At 36.6% G+C, this 19,159-nt stretch overlaps 1 protein-coding gene across 1 annotated transcript in view; it reads right to left on the bottom strand.

Moving 5' to 3' along the window:
* lhfpl6 (LHFPL tetraspan subfamily member 6) overlaps positions 1-16,365 on the bottom strand; it is an 81,672-nt gene extending 65,307 nt beyond the window's left edge. The window contains 2 exon segments of the mRNA XM_056467009.1: positions 13,905-14,416; positions 16,169-16,365. Of these exon segments, the coding sequence (XP_056322984.1) occupies positions 13,905-14,289 (385 nt within the window). The 5' untranslated portion in view covers positions 14,290-14,416; positions 16,169-16,365.
* Positions 16,366-19,159: the final 2,794 nt, after the last annotated feature.

Raw genomic sequence — 19,159 nt, 5'->3', positions numbered from 1 at the left:
GCCTCTGAATGAGCTTGTTTTAGCTTCTTTTACATAAGATAGCATCAGAAAAAGCCAAACCCCAGTTATTAGAACCTGGACATAGAAGCATGAATACATCGCATGTATTATGTGCAAGGCAAGCGCCGTGGGTCACACCAATCACTCGACGCAGATGTATAAATCATCCTTTGAAGTCTGAGGCTGATTTATTCATCTGCGGCCAATTTGCAGCTCTGGTCAAGTAAGATGATGGACCCATTCTTGAACCATACTTTGGACTAAATTGACAATGCGATTGTAAACTGCGCCAGAGATGTCTTAAGACGGCATATTTTCCATTACATTAAAATTATTATTTACATTAAAATATTTGTTTACAGAAGATGCAAGAAATGCAGTGTTTAAAATATTATTTACAGGGTATACAAGAGGTAATTTATTTAGAAGATACTGCTTATTTTCTACTTTTAATTTGAAAAGCACTGAAAATAATTTATTCTGTATTCAAAAGTGCAAGTTATTTATTTTCACTTTTTTATAAGAAAAGTGACTGGTCGTTTTAGGCAACGTGTGTGTTTTAATTTCAGTTGTTCAACATTGGGGCAACACAGTGGCGCAGTGGGTAGTTGGAGTTTCTGTGTGGAGTTTGCATGTTCTCCCTGCGTTCGCATGTGTTTCCTCCGGGTGCTCCGGTTTCCCCCACAGTCCAAAGACATGTGGTACAGGTTAATTGGGTAGGCTAAATTGTCCGTAGTGTATGTGTGTGAATAAGTGTGTATGTGTTTCCCAGTGATGGGTTGCAGCTGGAAGGGCATCCGCTGCATAAAACAAATGCTGGATGAGTTGGCGGTTCATTCCGCTGTGGCGACCCCAGATTAATAAAGGGACTAATTCGAAAAGAAAATGAATGAATGCTCAACATTGATGTTCAATAAATCATCACAGATAGATGTGTTTTCTTTAATTATTTTAAAATCGAGTATATCCACCTTTCATTTAAAAATTTCTGACTTGTAATATACTGTATTTACTGTACAAAACTTATCAGTGAAGTATGAAGGCAAAAATACATATTTTAATAATAAATAACATTTATTAATCGTTAAAATGTTCAATTAAACAATATTTTGATTTTAGGCCAAATCTCCCAGCCCTACCAACAGCTCAAATTTCCAATAAACAGAAATGTATAATAAATAATTCAATTCAATTCAATTCATCTTTATTTTTATAGTGCTTTTACAATGTAGATTGTGTCAAAGCAGCTTAACATAGAAGATTATAGTAAATTGAAACAGTGTCAGTTCATGTTTTCATAGTTTAAGTTCAGTTCAGTTCAGTGTGGTTTAATATTCACTGCTGAGAGTCCAAACACTGAAGAGCAATCCATTGATACGCAGCTCTACATAATCTGATGGGTATTTTGCGCTGAAACTTTACAGACACATTCTGGAGACACAAAAGACTGATATTAAATCTTGAAAAAGGTGTAAAATAGGTGCCCTTTAAAGCTGTATTGAATAAGCTCACGCAAAATTCTATATACAATAGATTTAACACCCCTTCCGTTATCATTTCTTTATTTATTTATTGCCATGATTGATTATGCTGTGATGTACTAAAAATACAGTATCTTGCCTACAGTATAGTTCTCATATTTCACTGTTTTAATCCTCTCCACAGTATAGTTCTGCAGATTCACATCCACAACCACAGAAGAGCAAAAAAAACTCTATGGGCATACTATGGTTCAATGAATGCATTCTTTCTCATCTTCTCCTGCGAAAATGCACACGGTGCAACAAATAAAAAAGGAAAGTGAAAAAGGAAACCAATAAGTAAAGAGCATCACAGAACAGACCTCTGATCCAGTGCAATGCGTGAGGGAGGTGAAAACCAAACAGCTGATTTCTGCATTCACCAACTGTAACAATCTCATCAGGCGATGTCATTACTGCAAAGTGAGAAACATCTCCCAGGAGCTGAGGAAGCTCTGAAAGGATATGTCATCAGTATTTCACTAATGTGATAAGAAGACATTAAAGAGTAATTGAGAAAACACAAAGTCCCACTGAGTCATATCGGCAGATCTCTCGAGCGAATAAGACTCATTTCAAGGTCTTGGGATTCTCATTGGCCGAGATCCTGACAGTAGCCAGACGAATACCATAAAATCCTATGGTAAATTCAGAGTAGGAAACACATGACTGAGCCGACTGTCTTTCAGGAGAGCATGCGTGACATATCCAAACGTGTAACGGGTGCTGTGATGCACGACGCAGGTGTGAAAGGAAATCCAAGAGGATTCAGCAACCATTACGTTCATTCATAGTGTCTGACCTAGGGCTGTGAAATACTAGTGTGATTATATACAGTACAAATTAAATAAAATGTCTGATGCTCTATTGTTTATTTTGTGGTGTCACAAATAATTTATGGTAATACTTTATTTTGGGTCCTTTTATGAGTGCAATCTTTTACACCTCTACATGGATCTGGACAGAAATGTGAATAAAGTGTTAATAGCTTGAAAGCACAATGTTTGGTTTTTGCATTTTTTTGGAATAACTTATGTTGGGCCTGTAAACATTAGTTTTCATGGTTTTCATTCATTCATTTATTTTCTTTTCGGCTTAGTCCCTTTATTAATCTGGGGTCGCCACAGCGGAATGAACCGCCAACTTATCCAGCACATTTTTATGCAGCGGATGCCCTTCTAGCCGCAACCCATCTCTGGGAAACATCCACACACACTCATTCACACTCATACACTAGGGACAATTTAGCCTACCCAATTCACCTGTACCGCATGTCTTTGGACTGTGGGGGGGAAACTGGAGCACCCGGAGGAAACCCACGCAAACGCAGGGAGAACATGCAAACTCCACACAGAAACGCCAACTGACCCAGCCGAGGCTCGAACCAGCGACCTTCTTGCTGTGAGGCGACAGCACTACCTACTGTGCCACTGCGTCGCCCAGTTTTCATAGTTTGATATTTATTTTATATTTCTACATCCACATCAAATTTTTCCCTAGAAGTTTTAAATAAAGTGAGAAACATAATTATATATGAATGAGTATATTTGTATTTGCCTCACAGCAAGAAGGTCGCTAGTTCGAGCCCCGGCTGGGTCAGTTGGCATTTCTGTGTGGAGTTTGTATGTTCTGCCAGTGTTTGAGTGGATTTCCTCCGGGTACTCCGGTCTCTACCACAGACCAAAGACATGCGATATAGGTAAATTGGGTAAGCTTAACTGTCCGTAGTGTATGTGTGTGTGTGTGTGTGTATGTGTATGTCCTGGTCCTCCAGATTGGGGGTTGAGCATTGAACTAACAACTCACCTCATAAAAACTAGATGTTACGAAACACCAATCTGGTGTGGCTAAATATTATTGAATAAAATCACTGTCATAAATATTTCGTGCGTAAATAAAATTGATGCATCCGTAATTATAAAATCGTAAAGGAAAACGGAACGTACTCGTAATTTTACGAGGGTACAATTCCAAAATCTGCGATTAGAACAGACACAGATACAACATTTTCTTTGTCTGTACATGACTGATACATTTACGATGGGTGTACTTTACAAACATGAAATACAGTTTCACCACAGACACGAAGTCCTGATTACGAGTACGAATCAAACAGCGACACTCCACTGTCAAAATTACATCACCGCTGTCACAGGCATTAATAAACAAGCGAGAGTCATTGATCACAAGGGCGCGCCTGCTGGGCACTCAAGCTCCCCACATACCGTCTCAGGTAAGATGTTTGTTATTCCATCTTTGAGAAATGTCTGTCATGAGCTGTAATAAAGGTTAAGACATAATGAGGTCCATTTTATCAACTTCAATATAAATGGCCCTGGAAGTAAGTAAGAGCAAGTGTATACTCAACTATACTTTAAAATGTAAAAATTAAATGCAACCTTTTTACGTGAAATGGAAGTTTATAAAACACTACCTAGCAGCTGAATAAATAAGCTTGCCATTTGTTAGAAAGGACAATGTTTGGCCGAGATACACATTTTTGAATATCTGGAATCTGAAGGTTAAAATAATTGAAATATTCAGAAAAAATATGATTTATAATAATATTCAGAAAAGTGCCTATTACTAAATTAAATAAAAAATTGAGTTTTGATATTTTAACAGTAGAAAATGTACTAAATGTCTTCGTGGAACAATCTTTACTTCATATTCTAATAATTTTTGGCATAAAAGAAATATCAATAATTTTGACCAAGACGCTGACTACATTTACATGGACATCACTAATCAAATTATTTGCCTTGATCTGAATAATACAATAATATGATTAATGTTGTTTCTTTCATGATCCCGTTTTACATGTTATAGCACATAGATCGAGTAACGCCATTGCGTCACCACACTCTCCACGTTTCTTCCGGAGTTTCGTGTAATTTCAGGTGGTGCATTTTTAATTTGTCGACTTTAACTGCAGTTCGGCACTTTCACTTTCATTCAGGAACATTTCATGCATGCCCCTGTCACAAACGAGATTTTGGATGCGAGTATGAACAACTGGAAGAGTGTTGTTTTGATGGTATTTGATACCGCACACCGTATGGGATTTTTTTTTTACATTTCGCAGTGTGTGTGTGTCTGTGGTCCCTTACTGACTCGGTAGGTGCAAAGAATAGTGTCAAACAGCCATGTGTGTATAGGATATCCTGTCACAAAATCCTACACGACGATAATAGTTTGATTAAGGTGTTTACATGTCTGTACTGCACTTCAATAATGTGTCTATAATAGGCATACTCCACGTATCTTAATTTGATTTCTGTTTAATTCGATTATGACTTTTGTTGAATTTAATCGAATTAAAATCTGATTATTGGTGTCCATGTAAACGTACTCAATATGTTTTGACTAATGCCAAAAATATACCAAAAAAGACTCCTTTCCATGTGGTATATGAACTATTATTTGACTAAATTCACAGAAAAGTTACTATATGGTGTATTTATACTATACGGTGTATTTATAGTCATCATATAAAGAGATGACATATATCAATTAATGATGAGCAAAAATTAATCGCATCCAAAATAAAAGTTCGTTTTGCCATAATTTAAGTGTGTTTACTGTGTATATTTATTATTTATATATAAATATATGGGTTGCAGCTGGAAGGGTATCCGCTGCATAAAACATATGCTTGATAAGTTGGCAGTTCATTGCACTGTGGCAACCCCAGATTAATAAAGGGACTAAGCCGAAAAGAAAATGAATGAGTTAATGAATATATATAAATAAACACAGGCACGCATATATTTGAGAAAATGTTTATTTACATTTAGATATAAAATATATATGCATATGGTACAAATTAAATATAAATGTCTATGTAGCAAAATAGTTTTGTAGTTTTGTTTCTGTGTATGTGTTTATCCCACATATACATAATAAATATATATAAAACACATACATATATTATGTCAAAACAAGCTTTTATTTTGGATGCGATTAATAACGATTAATCTTTGCCCAGCACTAACCATAATATGAGATTTTTGTCATATCAACCAGCCCTAGTTTGACCTATTATACCTAAACAAACAATTTTTTCACCTAAAAAGGGCAAACTGACAACATGCAACACCAAGATGGCATCTGGCATCTATCCCAGAATTACAACATCAGTAAGCGAGTCTCTATCCATCTCACGTGATAAACACAAAGCAAAGCCACAGCTTTCTAGGACAAACAGAGCAAACAGGAAATATTTAGTTGCCCTTGAATAAAACAGCACAAAGCAAGCAGGTGTACGTATCAAAGTGTGCGTGGAAAAAATAGAGAGAGCACACAAAAGAGAATAGGATATAATGGAGATGTGAAAGAGAGAAGTGTTGCCTACGGTCCCTCATAGAGAGGTCATATATAATCAACCTCCATTATTCCCCATCTTCCTGAAATGGAGCAAAGTCACTGCTCTGAGGCAGGACAGAGATGAGAGGGTGATGTAAGTCACAGGGGCTGGCGAAGGCCCTCCTCCCCTCATATAATGCTCATTACAGGGTCAATTGCTTCATAAGCAACTCTGTTCCTGCCTCGCAAATATAAAGACCTGTTAAGAGGACAGTATAAAGAAGAGAGGCAATTTATTTTGTTTCCTGCACATGTACTGTATTTGATTGAGCAAGGCTGCATGTAGGGCTGTGTAATATGTTGATATACAGTATATCGTATGGACAAAATAAAAAATGTGATTCATATTATGCTCTTTTGTTTATTTCGTGGAATCACAAAATATGTTGTTTATGATATGACTTTTTCATAATTTACATGTGTGCAATATTTCATGCCATTATGAGGATGCAGCCAGAAACATGAATAACAGCATCGTAAATTAGCTTGAAGTTCAAATTTTACAATTTGCATTTTATTTAGCAATGTGTTTTATTTTTATGTTGGACAGGTAATCATTCGTGTCTTTAAAAGTGTTGGTAACTTTTCTTGAGGGGGTTTCATAAGACTGTCATAAACCTTAATAATCATGACATGAAACGTCGTGAATGTAAATGAGATTTTGTGCATGCTTATAACAACTGTCATTAAGTGTCATTAGCACAGTTATGTGACGTTGTTTGTCATCACAACTTGACATTACCAAAACAACAAAATTTGTCATAAATCTGTCATAAACATGACTGTTATGAAGCCATTATAAATATGTCATGAGTTTTATAACAGCAAAATGGTTATTTTTTTTTACCTAAACTACGGTGGTACAAGCTGAATATGTAATTAAAATGTAAATAAACATTATTTACGCTGTTAAAAATGATTTGACACAGTTATGACACTTTTAATGAGACATTTTAATGACAAATATAGTGAAAATATGATCAGAAAGATATTCGACACAATTATAATGCCTCATCATCTCATAAATCATGTTTATGACAGACTTATGACAAGTTATGTTGTCTTCGTAATGTCAAGTTGTCATGACTAAGATAAAGACATACAAACAAACAATGTCATTTTTGCATTTAAAATTACATAACTAAGCAAATGACAATAACTTTTTCTTTTTGTCATAGACAAGCATAAAATCTCACATTCATGAAGCGTCAGTCAAGATTCTAAAGGTTTCACGACAGTCTTTTGAACACATCTTCAAGTAAGTGTTCCCTAAGTGTTTTACAGTTTATTAATATTTTATATAGTAATATTATTTTACTGTAATGGTACTAGGTTGTGAGATATATCGCTAACAGGATAAGACATGACTTATACATTCATTTTCCTTTTAGCTTAGGCTCTATTTCCGAGCTCGCCACAGTGGAATGAACAGCCAACTATTCCAGCATATGTTTTACGCAGCGGATGCCCTTCCAGCCACAAGCCAGTACTGGGAAACACCCACTCTCACATCCACACACACATTCATTCACTATGGTCAATTTAGTTTACACAATTCACCTATTGCGCATGTCTTTTAGATTGTAGGGGAAACTGGAGCACCCGGAGAAAACCCACACCAACATAGGGAGAACGTGAAAAACTCCTCACAGAAATGCCAAATGGCTCAGGTGGTATTCGAACCAGGGATCTTCTTGCTGTGAGGCGACAGTGCTAACCACTGAGCCACCGTGCCACCCCATGAATAGTTATATGAAATTGTCATATCGCTCAGCCCTAGCTGCATGTGCATCTTTCTTGACCATAAAATGCTTATTTGACCAGGGCTGGTTTTCCCTAAGGTGCAAATTTGTACTTCGCAAACGTTTGAACAAGATCCCCACCCCCTCCTCATATAACCTCTGTATAAATTACCAAGCAATTGAAGTTTTTTGGGCTAACTCTGGGGTCCTGTGAGAAATCGAGTGCCGCCCAGAGAGTACAATTATGGTACATTATTTTTCACACCGCTTCTCCTCATTTACTTTGACCTTTGGTGAATGCCGTAACTAAAGCTTAAATTTCTTGTTTCACCGCCTGGTGCGCCACTTCATGATGAATTTAGACCGTTTGGATGACTTCAGCTTGCCATCTGGATAAAATAACAGTAGGTGTTTCAAGTGCTGATAATAAATCATCTGATAAAAAAAAGAGCAATATAGAAAGACTAAGAGTATCAGGCTTGATCCCTGCTTTAATGAGTTCCCTCCTTCAAAGGAACTGTTCACCAAAAAAAGAAAATGAGTATGAGTATGTTTGCATGGACACCAATAATCCGATTTTAATATGATTAACACAATTCTCTGATTAAGAGTCATGTAAACAGCGATTTTGTTGACCTTAATTTGAGTCATAATCAAACTAAACAGAAATGGAATTAAGACTTGTGGAGTATGCTGATTTTAGTCGCAGTACTGAAGTGCAGCACAGACATGTAAACACCGCAATCAAACGATTACAGTCGTGTAGGACTTTTTGCTGCATTTTGCAACAGGATAGTCCATACACACACTAACTCTTCACCTACCAAGTCAGTAAATGACCACAGATACACACATCGCGAAATGCAGTTTTTTTTTTTCATTCGCCGTTTGGTATCAAATTCCATTAAAACTCCAGTTCTTTCTTCATACTTGCATCCAATACCTCAGTTTGACACAGGGGCATGAATGAAATGTTCTTGAATGAAAGTGAAACTGCCGAACTGCAGTTAAAGTCGAAAAGTAAAAAATGAAACACCCGAAATTACATGAAACTCCAGAGGAAACGTGGATAGCCTGCTGATGCAATCACTTTAATCAATGTATGTGCTAGAACATGTAAAACGGGACATTCAAAAGGCAACTCATGTTAACACAATCATATTATTTTCTTATTCAGATTAAGGCAAATAATTCGATTACTGATGTCCATGTAAACGTGGTTATTATTGACTCAACCTTGTACCAAATGACTTGTGAATAGGGATGTAAACGGATCACAGTTGAATAAGCTCCGATATAACACTGATATTTATGGTAAAGATTGAAATCACAGTTTATTCACCGTCAAATGTCTTTAACTTGACACATTATTAAACCAATACGTGGCAACAACCAGCCATCAAAAATATGGCACTGAACAATTCTTCAAAAATGATACATGTAGTAATGAAACATGACGCTTTTTGAGTGTGTTACTGAATCATTCATTTATAATGAGACTATAATTTGTACAACACATGCTATTTATTTTTATGTTGATTTTATGTTGATTTATACATTTAGCATTATCAGCAACAGTAGCGAAGATTTTTCACAGTATTGAATATTTTGCTATTTATTTTTATTCGGCTGATAATTCCTCATTTTATTTTAAATTAAATTGAAGCTACTAAGTTCTGTTTGTTAAAAATCTAAAGTTTCTTGCAGTACTGTTTTTGTAATAAATGAAAAGCAAATAACATTTCGTCACCTTAGAATGAAAAATTCTATCTGACATTTTTTTGTCAAAATTGAGTTATTGACATATTCTAATTAAATGACAACTTATTAACATTATGGAATGTTTTTTATAAGTTGTTTACATTACAACTTTTTACTTTAAAAACAAATGTTACACACATACTGTTTGCTCTATGGAATGCAAAAACTTTGAAGCTCAGTATCTCAAAATCATTCAGAACGCAGATAGAACCTTATAATTCCAAGGTTACGATTTGTCTCCTAACTTTTTTGGCTGATCCGAAAAATGGTCCGATTTGTGACTCAAAAACCATAATGTGATTCAAACTAGGGTTGCACAATATATCATTTCAGCATTGATATCGCAGCCATAATAGTCAAATCACATAGATACGAATGTTGAGTCGGGATTATATTTGAGCAAGAGTCACAGTTCAGAACACTACATTTGAGGAATTATTGCAGAGTTTATCCAAACTGGAGACACACTCTCCCAATTCAAAACTAGATTAAAGACTTATCTTTTTAGTAAAGCATACACTCATTGCATCACTTAGCAGTATGATACATGAATGTGCTCCACACAGGTTTCTGCATCTCATTTATATACACTATGAACAGCAGCTACGCTATTTATTCTCTTTATTTTCTATTTCCACCTGGGGATACTCTTCCCGAGGCCCTCAGACTATGTAGCGCCGCTGATTCGATCCAAGACCAGCGACGAGATGATCCCAAGGTTTCCATGTCCTGGACCAGGCTGTATCCTGAGCCGCTACTGTGGTGGTCATGGAGGAGTGGAGAGCATGAGACTGATTCCTGTGACGCTCCAGGGACTGACAAGTCTTCGCTGAGGTCCAGCTTCCAGCCTCCGCCGCCTTGACTGCAACTCTGCACATGATGTTTGGCCAGTGGAGAAATGGTCATGCCCATCTGAGCCTGGTTTCTCTAGAGGTTCTTTAATTCTTCACTTTCGACAATAGGTGAAGTTTTTTCCTCGCCACTGGCTTGCATGGTTCGGGATCTGTAGAGCTGGGCATCGATGGATTTGCTCTTCAGTGTTTAGACTCTCAGTAGTTATTATTAAACCACACGGAACTGAGCTAAACTGAACTGAACTTAAACACCGAAAACTGAACTGGCTCCATTTAAATTTACCATGATCTTTCATGTGAAGCTGCTTTGACACAATCTACATTGTAAAAGCGCTTTACAAATAAAGGTGAATTGAATTGAATTGGAGTGACATTGTATCATTTACATGTTTTTAAGGCCTGAGAGAGATTTAAGTATTCAAGCACAATACATTTTACCAATTGGAAGTTTAATAAAGAATAACTGTATCGAATTATTTATACATCAAAAACTTTGCAGTATAATTTTTAACATTTACAAAACCTAACCCAATACCTAAGATACCTTAATATCTATTAATAAGGAGCAAATTAGGAGTTTATTGAAGCAAGAATCTGATTCTGATTCAAAAGTCATAGTTATTGGTTGGCCAATCATGGGAAGTGAACCTTAAAATAAAGTGTGACTATAAATTATTTCCAAATATAGTGGTATTCAATCATTTGGTGAAATTGTATAGATGCATTAAATGAAAAATAAAATATCGCAATGTCAGATTTTTCTAATATTGTGCAGCCCTAATTCGAACCAGGAAATTTGTAATCCGATACACCACTACTTCTGAATAACATTTCTGTCCATAAAATGCATTGTTTTTTGGTCTCCACTGACTATCTGTGAATAGACAAATTTAAAATATCTTCTTCATCGAGATTTTGGAATGACATGAGGATGAGGGAATCATTTTTCACATTCTTCTCTGATTGATTATAAAATTGGTGATGTCCTATGTTAACATTCATTCATTCATTTTCCTTCGGCTTATTCCCTTTATCAGGGGTCGCCACAGTGGAATGAACCGCCAACTTATCCAGCATATGTTTTCCACAAAGTTTGCCATTCCAGGCACAACCCAGTACTGGGAAACACCCATAGACTCTCATTCACACACATACACCTGCCAATTTAGTTTATTTAATTCACCTATAGCACATGTGTTTGGACTGTGGGGGAAACTAGAGCACCCGGAGGAAACCCACGCGAACACAGGGAGAACATGCAAACTCCACATATGAATGCCAACTGACCCAGCCTGGACTCGAACCAGCAACCTTCTTGCTGTGAAGCGACAGTGCTAACCACCGAGCCACCATGTCGCCCTCCTATGTTAACAATTGTAACTCAATTGTCACTTGAAAAAAAAAAAAAAAAATCCCATCTAACAAGAACTAAAGACATGAAAGGCAACTCTTGTTTGCTTTTCGCTATTTGTTTGGTGACCAAACAAACTCAAACCGATTTTCACCAGGATGCAAGTTTGATGTCTATGCCCAAATCAGCGAGAGGTCACAGGCTCCTCTCTTCACAGGATGACACGAATCGTAACAACACATTGTCAAAACAAGCAAACCCAATTTCACTAAGAGGATCCAGTTGTCGTCATGTGTTCCAGATCAGGAGACACTATAAGAACTAACGTCTGAGGAAGATGCATGTGTTCACAAAGCTGTGACGTTTCATCTGAGTAGCCATTTGAAAACATTCATTCATCTTTCGTTCAACACGTCTAAGTTTCCAACTAATAAATGCACTAAATTCTAGCAGCCAACCAATGGAAATAGAAACTTAAATGGATAGTTTAAACAAAAATACAAATAATTCACTCACCCTTAATTTATTGCAAACCTGTTCAAGATTCTTTCCTCCGCTGAACACAATAGAAGTTATTTTGAGGAAAGTTGGAAACTAGTCACCATTGACTTCCACATTATTGTTTTTTCCTTATTGTCAATGGTTACAACCACTTCAGGAATACGTAAATAGTGTGTAAATATTCTTTTTTGGGGTGAACTATCCCTTTAAAAGAAAGTGGGTTGGCTAATTTAGGGTTATTTCACCAAATATAACATTGTATTGTTTTATATTTTTTATTAGTTATTTATTTTAAATGTACATATATCGTTATCGTTCAATGTAGAATTAAATATCGAGATTGTATTTTTGCCATATCCCCCAGCCCAAGTCACTATCATTTTACTATAATAAAAGCAAAGTTTAAAATCATTTTAGAAAAATACGCTTTCCAAAAAAACACCAACAAACAGAAGTATTGCATGCATTATAGTACAAAATGTTATCAATGTTATGTAAAAAATATGTATCCATATTAACAGCAGAATTATTTTATTTTTGGGGTAAAATATACCATGGTTTCCGCTACATTCATTCTTCTATGGCGGGGCGCCACATTAAAATTCATAACGCCATGGCTACATTAAGCTTCTCATTCAAAACATTCAGTCGTTTTTTTAAATAGCGGGTTAGAATCGCACCAAAACGTATTTGAAAGGTAAGTGAGTTATAACAGCGCACACTTTTCTGTAATCGTAGTAATGCTGTGTGTTATTTATTTAACCCTTTAAGGTGACGTGCTGACTGACTGACCGGTGCGTGATGCGTGAGGCCAGCAAACACGGCGTAGCTTTCAGTTATGACGAACACAGTTTCCATAATTATATTTTATTTATAGTTAAAGGTCTATGGCTCTGTAAAACATTTGTTTTCACCAATCAATCCATTCATCCCAATCAGTTCCTCAAACCATCACCATTTTAGCTTAAAACCTTCTTTATTGCTCTACTGAAGAGAAAAATATTACCTACATCTCAGATGACCAGAGAGCGAGTGAATTAACAGCAGAATTATTTTATTTTTGTGTCAAATATACCAATAGACCAATCACAGATGCCTATTCCTTTCTAACTAATCCATGAAATTTTGGTATTTCCCATCAATCCATTCATTCCACCAATACTCCAGTTACTTATTGTTAGGTCCCGTGCTTCACTTGGTTGTTTTGTTTGTTTGATTTTATGATTTGCAGAGCCTGGTTGGTAATTTGTGAGTGGGTCATTTCACCTGAGACCCATTATCTGTCTTCTATAAAGAGTCCAACATATCCTGTGCAAGGGAGCTCAATTAGCCGGACCTTCCTGCCTGTTGTTTTTATTATTTTGTTTTAGTTTGGTTCAAGAGCTCGGTTCACTGTCATTAATATGCTATTTACCACTCTCTTCCACTTATACTGACTTTAGATATCCTTTGTTAACTATGTAATTTGTTAATAAATCATTTCTCTTTACAATTTACCCAGTCTGCCGTGTCTCTTATGTTGCAATTTTGAGCTGGTTGCAACATATGGGGGCTCGTCCGGGATCTGAACCCAGCACCTCTCACACTTGAAGCAAGAATCACACCCCTAAATCATATTGTCCAACTGAAAACCTGAGTTTAAACCAGAAAAAATGTCAAAATCCATTCCTGATTCTGTGTGTCATTACTGTTTTAAGAAGGGGCATTGGAAAAAGGAATGTCCTGTCCTCAAAAATAAATAAAACAACCAGGTACAGCACAGGACCTACAGTAACACATATCCATTAAATCTCATTGTAATTTGACTCACCTCCAACAAACTGTATCCCTCCTGCCACTCGTCCTATGGTGCGAGAGATTAGATCCGTAACACAGCATCCCATTATTGCCGTGAGAGCCACCAGGAGCAGCAGTCCACATCCAGTACCCGTCACCACCGTGCAGATCCTCCACTCCAGACTTGGGATGCCCTGAAAGGAGGCGTAGCGTCCACACTGCTCCAACATAACAGTCCCACCACGGGCCTCATCCCTTACGGGGTACGAACAGCGCCGAAAAGTCCCAAATGACACCGGCTTACCCATCTGCGACCCAAGTAGCCAGTATGGCATGAAGAATCCAACACAAGATGTGGCAGCACAAAGAAACGACAACAGGGCCCAAACCACACCAGCACATGTAAGACTGGATGCCATCCTGCTCGGTACAAACTCTAAGGCTTTCGTTTAGATGCAAAAGACACCGATTTCTGGTTGAGTGCACAGGCAGAGCTCTTAAGCCCACCGGCCCAGATCCTCCCGACGTCTTCCTGCTTGGTTACACCTGAGGAAATAACAAGAAGTGTAGAAGCCTCAGTAAAACACTGGGACATCTGTTTTCAGCCATAAATCTGAGGTGACAAGCTCTAAAATGTTCCTGAAATGTGTTCACTTTCTCATGCAAATTTCTATCTGGAGAAACTACAGATCATGCTGGATGAAAAAAAAATGTGTACGGTTCTCACTTGTTAAATTACCCATGGTTTAACTAGAAATTAAACTGTAGTTAAAAGCACAGTAACATCAAATTAACCATGGATTTGCTTCACATACTCAGAGCTTAACCTGTAATAACTGTGGTTATACAAATGGTAATCACTCTGCCAAAAACATAGTTACTATCATTTTACTATAATAAAAACAGTTCATTTTAGTAAGGATGTCAAAATCATTTTAGAAAGATACGTTTTACATAAAAAAACACCACTGAACATATGTAAAACACATGCATTAGAGTACAAAATTATTAAACCAATATCAACATATATATATATAAAAAAACTCATGACTGGAAATACACAATTCTGGGATTTACGCCTGTCAGTAATTTTCACATATTAAATGATAACATTTATAATAATGTAAACATTTTATTCTAATATCTCAGGCTGTTGACATACTGTAGCTTAATGTGACTTTCTATCTAACTAATTGTAAAACAGCATTTTGCTCATTTTATCATTATACTCGCGTTTGTTTTAAAATGGGTTTAAAATATCAAAACTTAAGATCATTCAGAAGGACTTCTTTTTCCAATTTTTAAACAGCAGAGGTAAAAGCAGATTAATTATTTTGTTTCGGTTGTGTGATTTTATTTTGACACTCAAAGTGTCAGTAAGCATTAACTTGCAATACAAATCACCAAAGATCACAGTTTCAGCTAAAAATCTTCTTTAATGCTTTACGAAGAGACACATTTCTCCTACATCTTGAATTGCCCGAGAGGGAGTAAATTCACAGTAAAAATATTTAATTTTGGGGTAAAATATACCAATAGACCAATCACAAATGCCCATTCCATTCTAATTAATCCAAAAAACATATGGCCACTGTAGTTAAAAGTACAGTATCCACGAAATAACCATTGTTTTGCTTCACTACTCATAGTTTACCCTGTAATAACTGTGGCCATACATATGGTAATCAATCTGCCAAATAAAGCATAGTTACTATTATTTTACTATATTAAAAACATTATTTTACTAAGGGTCAGGAAATGATCTGTGATTCTGATGTCAAAAATAATTTTAGAAAGATGCCTTTCCTCAAAAAACACCAATGAAAAAATGTATAACACTGCATGCATTAGAGTACAAAATGTTATTAAACCAATATCGACATACATTCAACAAAATAGTAATGACTGGAAATACACAATTCTGGAATTTTAAATATTACCTGTCAGTAATTTTCACATATTAAATGGTAACATTTGGAATAATGTAAACATTTTATTCTACGATGCTGACATACTGTATAATCTGACTTTCTATTTAACAAATTGTAAAACAGCATTTTGCTATTAAAGATTAAATATAAACTACACAAGATAGAAACTTTCCCACATGAAATAGTATGAATTTTAACCTTAAATCTTAGCCCTCGTAAAAGAAAAGTTAACGTACACATTAAACGCCATCTATCCATAGCCATATAAAACGTAAACAAATGAAAACACGTATGGCGAACTGTCAAACGGAAAGCAGAGTCCAAAAGTGAGTCAGAAACTGATTTAAGCACGCGATAGAGATCTTACATGTCTGTGTCGTTCACTGTATCCGACTTCACTTGCTTCCAAATAACAAAGCCCAGAAAAAGACGATAAAATGCAGCGCGAACTGTCCGTTTGCTTCTATCAGCTCTCTGAAGTCTTCAACTCTGCCGTCCAGAGTCCACTCACTGGCAGAGCACATGCACACCTCTGCCCGGGACTATACCGAGTGTGTTACAACTGAGCGGAGAGCGCAAAAAGGGGGCATCAATCTCCAGATCCTCCGCCCAGGGGCTGGACTGACGACCGGCTGCTTTTCCCAAGACGACTCGAGACTCCGCCTGGCCGCCGCGCGCTCTTCAAAGTGCCTCGTCAAAGTCAAAGTCATTTATTGTCATTTTTTGTTCTCTGTGGAACCGAAATGAAACAAAAACCCCGTCTCTCCTGCAGTCGTGGTAAAGAATTGCAAATACATGTTTATGTCTTGAGTGGATAATAGATGAAGCACACTGTTAGACTTTGCTGCAGTTTTACAGTTATTTACTGCAAAATTATGGAGCTAATAATATGCCAAAACAATCTGAATTTGAATTGTGTTTATTTGAATTATTAACAATTGTAATTTAATAAAACTGAATATTATATGCCATAAAAAATTTTTGAATTTGAATTTCTTAACTTGAATATTGAACATCTGAAATTTAAGACAATTTTTCCCTATACTATACTATACTATACTATACTATACTATACTATACTATACTATACGCTACGTTGTACTATAGAATATTGTAACAAATAGCATCTTACATAATTTGATGAAGAAGTGTTTGCATGCAATTATGTCATTTACCACAGTTGTAAAATGCTCCAACAGTTTGAAGTCCTTTCCCTGACTTTGGAAAAGGTGTAAGAACCTTGTGTCTGTTGAAATAACCAGCTCTTTATCCCTCATGACACCGAAAGCTTAAGTAAGTTTCATTAACCAATGAGAATTAATTGAATTAAATATATGAATTTGGTTCACTGAAGCATGTAAGTTTATTACACAAACTACTGAAAATAGCTGGAAATACCTGTAATAGTCAATTTGCAGAAGAATTGTGTCCTCCTGAGCCAAACAAACGCCAGCAAACTCACGCAGCTCTGTGATTGGCCAAAATGTTTAGTTTGACTTTTCTGTGATCATCTACTCTTCCCTGTTGATGACCCCTAATCTACTTTCTGCGCAATCTGAATTTCACAATCTGAATTTCTGGTTTTGAATTTTAGTATTTTGAATTTGATGCTCTGAATCTCTTCATCTTGAAAACTTGACACTGTATTTTTACAAACCCAATATCTGGCATATAATATTGAGTTTTATTAAATTACAATTATTAATAATTCATATTAACAGAATTCAAATTCAGTTTCTTTTGGCATATTATTAGCTCCATACAAAAAACACCCAGTAATAAAATACCACATACATTCTTTACAGTTCACTACTACAATAGCACAGCATTGGGGGTAATTTTAAAACTTTTACTGTAACTTACTGTATATTCGTCATTTGTGGTATTATACAGTACTGCTACTGTATTTGTAGACAAAAATTAGACAGTTAATGAAAAACATATTAATCAATGTGTATCTCAACATGTATTTAAAATAGATTGATGAATAAAAATTACTTTTGTAAACCATTTAAAATAGATATAGTGTCACGGTCTCTCAGGAAGGATGAGGGAGCGAGAACTGAAATGCAACATAAGATGGTTTTTATTTACTAAAAACAAAACAAAAGGCAACAAAAACTACCCCGATGGGGAAAAACATAACTAAACACAAAACTGGGCTGGGCTGGGCTGGCAAGACAGGACTGGAGCAGGAACACAGGGGAGTATTGACAACGAACTGGCACAGGACATTATACAAGAGGAGAATGTAAGCAAAAATGATTACAAGATGACAGAACAGGACAGAACAGGTGAACATAATAAACTAATAATGGGTTAACAAGGAGGGTAGGACTAACCGTGTGTTCACATGAAACACTAATGCATGTGGCGCATGTAAACATGAACCACATGCTAAAACACAGCAACAGAAGACTTAACGCAAGACACGAGTATGTGATAAATAAAAACTTATCGTGCACTCACACAAGCAACGTGCATGTTTCATCCCGGCGCTAACCGAAACCAACTAAACTGAGACGCTAAGAATGAAACAGCACGACGCAGACAGAACAAACACAATGACCAGGACAAGAGTGCGCGTCCTAAGCACACCCAGACCTCGCGCACCTGCATCAAGCACGGCCAAGACGACGCTCATACAACAGACACACAATGACAGAAAATGAGTGCTCGACCCAAGAAAACTCGAGCCGAGCACAACATGCAGTACAAGACATGACAGGACTAGTGTGTGGACTCTGCCACCAAAATAAGAATCAACAAGACCGGAGTGGCTCTTCTCTTGTCACGCTATATTTAGAATGTTTTTACACATAAAGTACTGTTAATCCACTTCATAATCGATAGTTGCTTCTTTGTAAGGTATTTAATGTCCGGTGTTCTGAGCTCGCTGTGAAATTTAAGTGAAAATCTTGTTACTTCGTGGATTCTTTCGTCCACTGAAAATGGCGTCTAAAAAAACCGTCAAAAGTGGCAGCTGTTCAGGAGGACACAAATCCAGGTGACTCTTTCTCACAAGGGAATGTAAATTCGATTCTTGTTGCGATCAGTTCTCAGAGAGATGATCTGAAAAAGTTGATTGAGGACAAAATGACCACTTTAACTGTTCGTCTGGATGCCTTACAGGCCACACTGGTTAATATGCAAGTGGAGCAGGCCTGTGTTCAGACGATCTGTGCTACCTCCTCAGAATGTGCTACGGGTAGCTCAATCTGTCATGTTTCATCTAAAAAAACAGGTTTAGCACATCTTGTCAGCTTCAAATGTCTATCAGAATGAACTACCTCCTTAAAGAAGGGTGTAAAAACAGGGGTAGCACATTTTGTCAGCTTCAAATGTCAATCGGAATGAA

The sequence above is a fragment of the Danio aesculapii genome, chromosome 10, assembly GCF_903798145.1.
Source record: "Danio aesculapii chromosome 10, fDanAes4.1, whole genome shotgun sequence".
NCBI classification, from domain to species: domain Eukaryota; kingdom Metazoa; phylum Chordata; class Actinopteri; order Cypriniformes; family Danionidae; genus Danio; species Danio aesculapii.
Note: the sequence above shows the minus strand (reverse complement) of the source record. Positions and strands in the feature narration are given on the sequence as shown.